The sequence below is a fragment of the Ischnura elegans genome, chromosome 6, assembly GCF_921293095.1.
Source record: "Ischnura elegans chromosome 6, ioIscEleg1.1, whole genome shotgun sequence".
Lineage (NCBI taxonomy): Eukaryota > Metazoa > Arthropoda > Insecta > Odonata > Coenagrionidae > Ischnura > Ischnura elegans.
The window spans coordinates 59,883,662-59,893,262 of record NC_060251.1 but is presented as its reverse complement, the minus strand read 5'-3'; the positions used below and the strand labels follow the sequence as shown (position 1 = coordinate 59,893,262).

Below are 9,601 nucleotides of genomic sequence, written 5' to 3'. Positions count from 1 at the left end.
GTTTAAAACTGCATTGTATAAGTCTCAGGAATAGAACCACCGGTTCAAGAATTTAGTCATTTTTAAGTGCAACTCATTTCCACAATCACAGTCATTAAGAACAAGTTCATTTCATCAAGGGCTTCACTTAGGGGTGTGAAGATCAAAGAACATGCAGCTTCAGATTTCTTGTTGTGCCCATTGGACAGAACTTCCATGACTTCAATTAGCTAAGAGACTTCGTAGTTGCCTTTAGTTGTATACATCAAACAGTGCCATGATTACAACGCACCCATTTCCATCCACCATGGCCATAGGCATACCCAGCTTTGATAACTAGATGCTTTGGAGGGGTCTGGAGGCCGACCTCCCACAGACAATAAAAAAGGTAGGGGGTTAGTCACCAGTCAGTATTCAGCGACTCGTCTCACATCCATGATATTAATAAATGATCTTTAACTTTAAGCAGATGCTGTTATTATACGTCAAAACTAGACAATAGTTTTAAATAATTTTTTTTTATTTCTCTGAGGCTTTGGGGGGATCAATCCCCTAATCCCCCCCCCCCACACCACTGCCCTCAGTAATAATTAAAAATGCAAAGTCAAAAGTGCCTGCAAAAAATATGGGCCATTTTTATGGCTGCGGTACCCCAAACAACATTTGTTCCAAAACTTCAGGATAAAATACTAACTGCAGGTGCTCATGTAAGGGAATGGAGTACATACCTACAGTTACTTAAAAAAAGGAAGTTTTGGTGATGTTTTAGAATATAAATTGATGAGCAAGTTCTCCTCAGGTTACCTCTATGCTGAGATACTTCACTATTCATGTTTTTAACAGTAACTTAGTCTTTTTTATGGTTAGATTTCAGCAATAAATAAAATTTTCACATAGGCGGGAAACATGGGAAGAAGTCTGCGTCTAATTATAAAGCAAGAAGTAGGGGGCTCAAACATCCCCATGAATATCTGTGAGATACAGTCTATATGGTGTACACCCTACAAATGAGTCCCCTCCAAAATATATTCCCCCTCCAAGTAAATTTCCCCTATAAAAAATTTTGGTTTAGGTCTTGATCCAGTCAATTGCTAAATCATATATACTATTTGTACTCTGGTATACAGAGAATGATGGGACATATATACTTCAATTTTATTATTGACTTATCCAATTTATTCAACAATTGACATTCAAGACCCTGACCAGTATATAAATTCAGGGGAGCCCAGTTGGGGAAGAGGATACATTTTGAGGGGGTTTATTTGGAGAGGATACACCATACCGATACCTCCACTGCACAAAATAAAATCCGCTCATCTAGGAGCCCAACAGTGCGAATACGCTCAGCTGGCAATACCCGGAGCAAAAACGTTCACCTCCAAAGCTTGGAGCGATGAGTGCTTTTGCTTCAGACACTGCCAGATAAGCGTATTCGTATTGTTCAGCTCCTAATTGAGTGGCTTTGATTCAGTGGGCGATTTTTGAGCACTTTTGCAGCGGAGGTATCAATACCTCCCTCATGTTTTGTCAGAGTTCAAATCAATTGACCTCTCCCACTCCCCGAGGCCTTGTTTACACATCAGGAAGACTACCTATAAAATTTGTAAGTAAAAAACAATTTAAATATAAAAGCCAAATTTATTTTTCAAATAAATATGATGCCTTTGTTTTAGTTAGTTATAACCTTGGCATTTTACAACTGTTCAAAAAATTCATGATTAAGAAGATAAATATACTTTATATATAAAATGTAAAAAAGAAAGTTTTCAAATTGGGAGCTAGGAACAACAAAAAAGATGACATACAATGGAATAATTAGCAGTCGTATAAAAACAGGTGAGCATTTTACAAATTGAAATGTAATAAGATAACTGTGGCTTTTAAATGTCTTCAACTAAAGCTACACATATGACAAGTTATGTGTACACACAGTAACATCGATAAAAACTTTTTAGAAAATCATATGATTGATATAAAAAAGTGGATTTTTTAAATAATTTGCCTAGGGGAGCCAAATATGTGATAAAAATGTGAATAGTTTTTTATGCCTAATTACCTGAACATATTGATCAAGTTTCCAACGTCATAATAAAAAAAAGAGTGAAATACACAGAGGCTTGGAATTGTTGATAAAAAGCAATACAGGAGTCAACCAGTGGTATGCCAGAAAAAATTTCATCTGGAATTAAAGAGAAGATTACTTGTAGACAAAATTTACCAACACATGACGGATTGTGACACTGGTGACATTGTGTGATTGGTGTCCATATTGTAACTTCACAGCACATAGCAAAGATGGTGAAATTTAGGACCAAGATGACCATGGCTCGTATCTCAGTATTCTACAAAATATTCTAATTTTTCACTGTCTCGCCAATTATTATATTTTTGTCCAAAAATTTTCTGAGTATTACTTAGAAACAATAAGTAAGCCACAGTATATGTTTACTTCACTTTAGGTGCCCCAAAAACTCGAAGCTATAGAATGTCAGACAATGAGCTATAAAACACAATAAATTTTCTTTGTGAAGTAGATTCGTACATACATAATGTTAAGAAAAATATACAAGTAAATACAGTAAGTATTTTTAAAACAGCCAGAATTACTGGATGAAGAATGAAGTATAGTTAACATACACATAAAGTACAATCAAAGAAAAAAATGGCATGGATATGTTACAATATCCACTATCAGCACCAGTTCATATGCACTTTCATCTTACTTGTATTTAAAAAAAAATCCACTTCCCTGCCTCAACTTCAAGGAGACTCACAACTTGACTACATTTTACAGGATATACAGAATTTATAAAATAAATACAATTCCTCAATACCATGTCAAAGATGTCTGCAGCTCACTTCACAATAGAAGGTGAGGTAATGAGTTGACACACACACACACATGCCAATTTTGAATTCATTTAAAACTATTTACACAACACACTCTTTCTTACACAAACATACACGGATGGTTGGGCTAATTATGGACACTACAAAGAAATGCTATACTCCAATCTTCCTACCTGCTTTCAATCTGAGACATTTACAAACAGTCACTCACTCTAAGGTTTAATCAAAGCATATCCAAAAAAATATATTTTTTGTCATAAAAATTGACATTTTCTCTTGATTCACCAAAGACTGTCGCAAATATCAACTACAAATTTGTTCACTCTAAAACTTCAATCTAATAGCCATCAACTTCTACAGAGTGGCAGTGCTCCAAAGAGTACGCTAATTTCATTTTGACTTTCTGATTGTGTTTCCTCTTAAAATGTTCATAGCAAATCCAGACAATAATTATTAGGTAGGATGGTTGTAATGGCAGTCAATTTAAACTACTTGTACCACTTGGCCCAGCATATCACATTTGACCAAAGATTACGAAAAGGAATATATTCAACAATTCCACTTTTTCACTATGTAAAAAGAAATTGGAAAATTCTGTGGAAATGTATTGACCATTGTACTTGAGCAGTTTGATTTTCGTCAACCATCTTCAGTGATTCAAGAGACTTATTTTTTCAGAAACAGCTGTAAAAATACACAAAAGTTTAAGTGTAATTTGTCATAACATCATTATGCAATGGGAATATTCCTTGCAATTTGGAACTTGAAATAATTAATAGTTTATCCCTTTTCACAGAGCTATATCTCAGTCCAGTCTCACTTTATGCTGCAATGGCAATGGGGTCATTCAGACCCAAAATCGCAGTTCACCAAAAGAAAACAGCAGATGGAATGGAAAGGTAAGTTGCAATGAAAATAAATCTGCTTTTTTCAATTATTCCTCCATAGTTATAGAATGAAAGTATGCAGAAGTTGCTGCCCACTTTTTCAGAGCGGGTGCCATCAATAGAGTTTTGGCTCATCAGCTTGTTCAGAGAAAATCACTCTTTAGGAAGGAAAGATTAGCTGACAAGGCTGTAAAATAAATGAACCTCATGATTCCAATGCATGATGCCAAGGAGTAGCTAAGACATGGTGAGCCTGGCAGGTGTTCGCGACGTCATTGACTTATCATCGAAGGGTTACTGTAGTCGATTTTTTGCTGTGAATATTTTTGATGGAGCAGAAACTGAAAAGTATGGGTCACTGTATTTTTCAAAGTTTATCACAATTTTCAGCAGCATCAAATTGGCGAACGAGCCCATTGCTTTATGCAAAAATTCATGACGTTCATGCACGCAATGAATTTCCATTGAAATTATTCAGTCATAACATCAAAATTCGAGTGCAATCCTCAGCCCATTGCAGTAAATACACCAACATATGACTTAGCAAATTATTTTTATAAACAATGACCACATATCATCACTTTTACATTAACACAGAACGATAAAATTAAGGAATATTCCTGAATTCAGTGCTAATCACCATTTTAGTTTCCACTTATTTCATATTAACATGAAAAATTGTAAATGGGTTGTCACAGGTTACACTGGGCCATGAAAATGAACCCCGACGAATAACAAAATTCCATATAAGGTGGCCTTCCAATGCCAAGAATATCCTATCACTTTTTCAGTCGTCACACAAAGGAAATTTCCTAACAAATTTCCTTGCATACGAGGAAGGGAAAAAAATCTTTCCACTGTGCACGAAAATAAACACTCAAAACAGATCACAACACCTTTTTTCCAAAGGTCCAGTCAGTAGTGACCTCAATCATGACTAAAACAACATGCTGCAGAAAGCATTTCGAGAATCACCAACACACTCATTCCGAGTATCTTTCCACCCTAATTGCACCTACTTAAAGCCAGTCTGAGAATAAGCTACCAAACCACATAACCACAATAGGGAAGAGGTAAGCTTTGACCTCTCCAGGGACGCCGGTTGGGTGCGATGGGATGGGAGGCCTTCGCGGGCCTGCACCAGACGTGGGGGGAGAGGGAGTGTGGGTTGCAGAGTCCACCCGGATGGGCACCTCTGTAATGATAGGCGGGACAGGCGGGATGCCTGGGACCGAGTGCTGGATTCCACCTCTGCCACCAAAGCCAGTGTGGGGTGGACTGTCTTCGTCAGGATAATTATCACCACTGCCCTCGACCAAGCCATCTTCGTCATCGGTCACTTCATCCTCTTCGCCTTCACCATCACCAGACCCACTGCCACTACCTCCATCAGATGATTCCTCTGCAAAATGAATTTAACATATTCAATGTCCCCATCAAAAACAAATATCAGATCAGACATTGATCATTTCCGTGGAAATGAAAAATCAACAGTTTTGTAACATGAATTCATGAAATTTCTTCATTCTGAAATGAAAAACTTTGTGCCGTGGAACCTCAGCTGAACGATCTTAAGTTGTACCACTCTAATGGTTGTAGTACGACATTGGGTTTGCCTGGTGTAAATAAATGCATTTCTATGGGATGCCATTCTCAATTGTACTACCTTCAGTTGTATGACTTATCCAGTTGTACAATGCAACCTGATCATGCTCATTTATTAACACGTAAATCAATTTCAGTTGTACAACCCCACTAATATGCTAACAGAAGAATCACACATCCCATGGAGTAGATCTTTTCCTTCAATAGCTTACAATCAAGGCCGGCCTTGGTGGAATATTTTTATTTCACCAAAAAGTACAAGTTAAGGTTTATCTTCTGCATTTATGCCAAAATTAAAAGCAAACTATGTTTCTCTCATTAGTCCTGGTTATAAACACAACTTCAGGCTAGGGGGCAATTTTGTTTCAATGGGCTACTATGCACTGCAATGATTTTATTTCGGGTTATATGGAGGCATCATCCGGGATTTAAACCTGAGACCCTTCAGCAGCCAAGCAGCTACTTGTACGCCATAGTCAAACATGGATTTTATCAAAATGAAATGGGAGATAATACTAGTTTCTTCTCGTGCCCATAAGGTTCATATTGGGCAAATCAGTTTCAAGTCACTTCAAAATTAATAATTGAGTTTTATAAGGGTCTTACAAAAACATCCTCAAATAGCACAACAAGTTGTCTCTAAATTAATTGGAATTGTAACATCATTCAAAAATAGAAAACATATGTAAATTATGCCAAGGAAAATTTTTCAAACTGATTTTGCACAAATTATTTAAGTACAGATTTAAATTTGGCTATAGTTTCACAAAAAAAGATCAGTCGCCACTGAAATACATGTTACAGATAATAATGAGCATCCACGTTATGAACTGCAATTTTAAGCAGATATGCAGTCTGGTAGGAAAGTATTTCCCTTACTTCAAGTAAAATGAATTCAAACATTGTAAGGTATCAAAAATTAGTTCAATCTCAGTATTTCATAAAAAAATAAAATTTAGAAGTTCCATTTCACAACTCACCATAGTCAATCCACTCCACATCATGGCCATTGTAAGCATTCTTTAACTTTGCAGTAATTAATTTTAAAGCATACAACTGCTCATTAATGAAACTACTAGGCCTGTCCACATCTACATGAACCTCAGGATTATTGAGCTGATTTGACATTCCTTGACCTGTTATTTCTGGTTCATACCTATAAGGATGAAAAGTAAATTTTAAAAAGAGGCAAAGATAAGTAGTAAAACAATGATTGCTACCACAGAGAAATAGAAAAAGGCAACCAGGAATAAAAAAAAATCCAATATTTATAAGCTCAGATTATAAAATTACATGCAAGAGCAAATAACATCGATGGAATCACACAATTTCAAACAATACTATAGCAAGCAAGGGGAGTTAAGGGGTTCAAACACCCTCAGAAATGTTTGGGCGATGTCCAAAGTGCAGCTATTCTAAATGTTCTTCCACTGAAATGTAGCCTGTCTCTATGTAAAAACCATCTAATTTTTTTTCTAGCTTCACCCACGTTTTAACACACTTTGCATATTGCAATACTGAAACTGATTTCTGATTGAGTATCAATGTTGCTGATTCAGTGGAGTTCTAGGAACTTGTCAAGGTAGGGGGAGGGGGCTACTGGGCCGTCCATAGAGTAGGGTATTCCGGATTCCAGTCACGGGAGATACCACCTAGTGGAGAACGCTTGAAGCATATGTATGGCGGCAGGGGTTTGTACACATTTATGATTCCTTGGCACAGTTCCTTGACTTGTTATGGGGTGAGGCCTGTAATTTTTGGTTTCAGAGCGATAACTTACCATAATTTAAGGTTACATAAGGTTTACATTCTACAAATTTATGGCATACACTATGGCAGAAGTGAAATTATTTAGAAAACAAAGGAAGGCAAAGGCTTTTGATCTCGTAGGTAGGAGCAGAAAGTTCTGGTTAAGGACGACTTTGAAGGAGATATGTTGGTTTTTGTGAAAAAAGTTTTGATGCTTTTGGTGACTTGGCTCTATGAAAATTTCTCTCAATCAGGTCAGGAACTGCATTTCTGCAGGTTTTAATGTCCAACTCAACCATTGTCCTCAGGGCTATGAATGACTCTTAAATTGTCAAACTTTCAAAAATACAAAACTTCCAGAAGCCATTTTACCTAATATGTACATACATATATGTAACATGAGACCCAATGGAAGGGGAGCAAGGACCTTAACTGTCTTGCCAAAGTCAATACACTGATAATAACTTCTTGAAGAAAATACACCATTAGAAAATAAGGGATACCTTCCCACAAAAGTTCAGTCCAAGGATGTTTGCTTTAGTATTTATCTTTTCTATGAGTGGGTACAGTTTGGATTTAAGTTTGAAGCCCTTAAGGGACCAGTGGAAGACATACTCTCTGTCTACTAAATTGGGAATAAAATTTTACAGGAACACCATCTATTTTTGGAGGTGAACGGCCAGGTACCTCATTATGTAATTCATACGGTTATTAATTGATTTTACAGTATATTTCTTGAAAAACTAAGAAATAAACAGGAAATGTGCAATAACATAAGATTGGAACTAGAGTGTACACAAGTATTTCAAAGTATATTATCTCCTCTCACTACTCCTGTCCACAGACAACACATAGATGGTGTATAGGTAAGTATGTGATATAGAAATCATTAATCATGAATCCCATAATCTTACTCTGCATTAGAGGAATATGTAATTAGAAAATTCTTCTCTTGGGGTTTTCTAAAGACTCTCCCCTCTTTAACTCCAATCAGAATTGCTGTATTTCCATTAACTTATACAAAATTTTCTTAAAAGAAGTTTAAAGGTAACTACTAATATGGACAAAAATTGGTTAGTTAATTATAAAATCTGCCATGGCACCTTGAAGGTTGCTGCCTTATTCAAATCTGGTAACAATGACCTCTTGGGCTTCTTTTATACATCTGGTGCAGAGGGAAATGTCATAGCCTCCAAAGAACCAAAATGTCACATTCTATTCAATGGTTCACTGGAAACTGAAAAACTTTAGCAATAAGGCTTCATCTCTGGAGAGATAAGTGGGTTTCAGTGAATCTTTTGGCAATATGGAGCAGCACAATTAATATTTGAGACACTGCAGTCTGTTTCAACCTAATGGTCCATATTACCGCCATAATCGCTGATAATGTCTAATGTCATCTTTAAGCTACCATTTGAGCTTCCTACCATTGAAAATTCTGTGATAAGAATGGATGAAAATTTGGAATCCATTTCTAGCATTTTGCATTCTTTCCAGTGGGATTAAACAATTTTAAATGCCAATTCAGCTCACATTGTTCAAGAACAGTAAATGATATTAAACCAAGAATTTCATTATAAATATGGATGCTTGTTGAAATGCCTTCATACATATAGCTCAGTAATATTCAATGAGGAAAATTTAATGACTTTAGCACTCACTTTGCTTTGGTCGAACCATTCCAGCAGTTCTCTTCTTTCACAGGATTGGCAGCAACTTTTTCATCATTGCAAATTTGATATGGCAGATTGGTCCAAAAGTTCTTGGTGTCTTTCACCTGCAAAAAAATATTATTCCAAATTTTTTCACACAATGATATTTGAATAGAAAAAAAAACTTTCACAGGTCAAAAGTAACAAAGGTTTGATGAAATACGATGACAGGATTATTTTCAGGAAGTTCTGGGACATAAATTTTTTCAAAGCCATTTTAAAGCAAGGGGAGGTTATTTATTCTAATAGATTGAATTTTCAGTGATTGGATCCATGCATCTGATGATATTGGTAAATGTAGCAAACTCTACTAGCTCTCATATATCAAGAGACAATCACAAAAAATACCTATATAACTGACGACTTGTGTGGACTAAAATTGGTGTTATCATTCTGACACTTAAGGCTGGCATATCAGTCAATAGGCAACAAACTAGCCTTTATAAGTATCTATTCTCTACAAAAATTGCCAGAAGAAAGTTTTTTTATGGGTTATTTACACAGAATTTTTTACATGAAGTATTTAAATCAATAACATTACCTAATCTATGCCCCAGAGACATTTCTATCATTTAACCTAAACATTAACCAATGAAATATTATAATATTATGACAATAGAAACAATAGTAATATTAAAGAATTATGAACTTAAGACAGAGGCTGAAATGTGCACGTACAATTTTTACCCTTTCAAGATGGTCAAGCATTTGGAACATTGGCATAAAACCAATTCAGCCCACTGTAATTCCATGCTCATAGCCAAGAAAGTAAATGATATTATTTCGCTCTTTGTTAAAGACACTCTTCGCACCATT

General features: G+C 35.9%; 1 protein-coding gene across 1 annotated transcript in view; it reads right to left on the bottom strand.

Moving 5' to 3' along the window:
• Nucleotides 1-1,600: 1,600 nt before the first annotated feature.
• Nucleotides 1,601-9,601, bottom strand: part of LOC124160801 (glypican-6) — a 248,165-nt gene continuing 240,164 nt past the window's right edge. The window contains exons 8-10 of the mRNA XM_046536843.1: nt 8,735-8,850; nt 6,305-6,480; nt 1,601-5,121 (exon numbers count right to left, since the gene is read on the bottom strand). Coding sequence (XP_046392799.1) covers nt 4,739-5,121; nt 6,305-6,480; nt 8,735-8,850 — 675 coding nt within the window. The 3' untranslated portion in view covers nt 1,601-4,738. The remainder of the gene's footprint in view (nt 5,122-6,304; nt 6,481-8,734; nt 8,851-9,601) is intronic.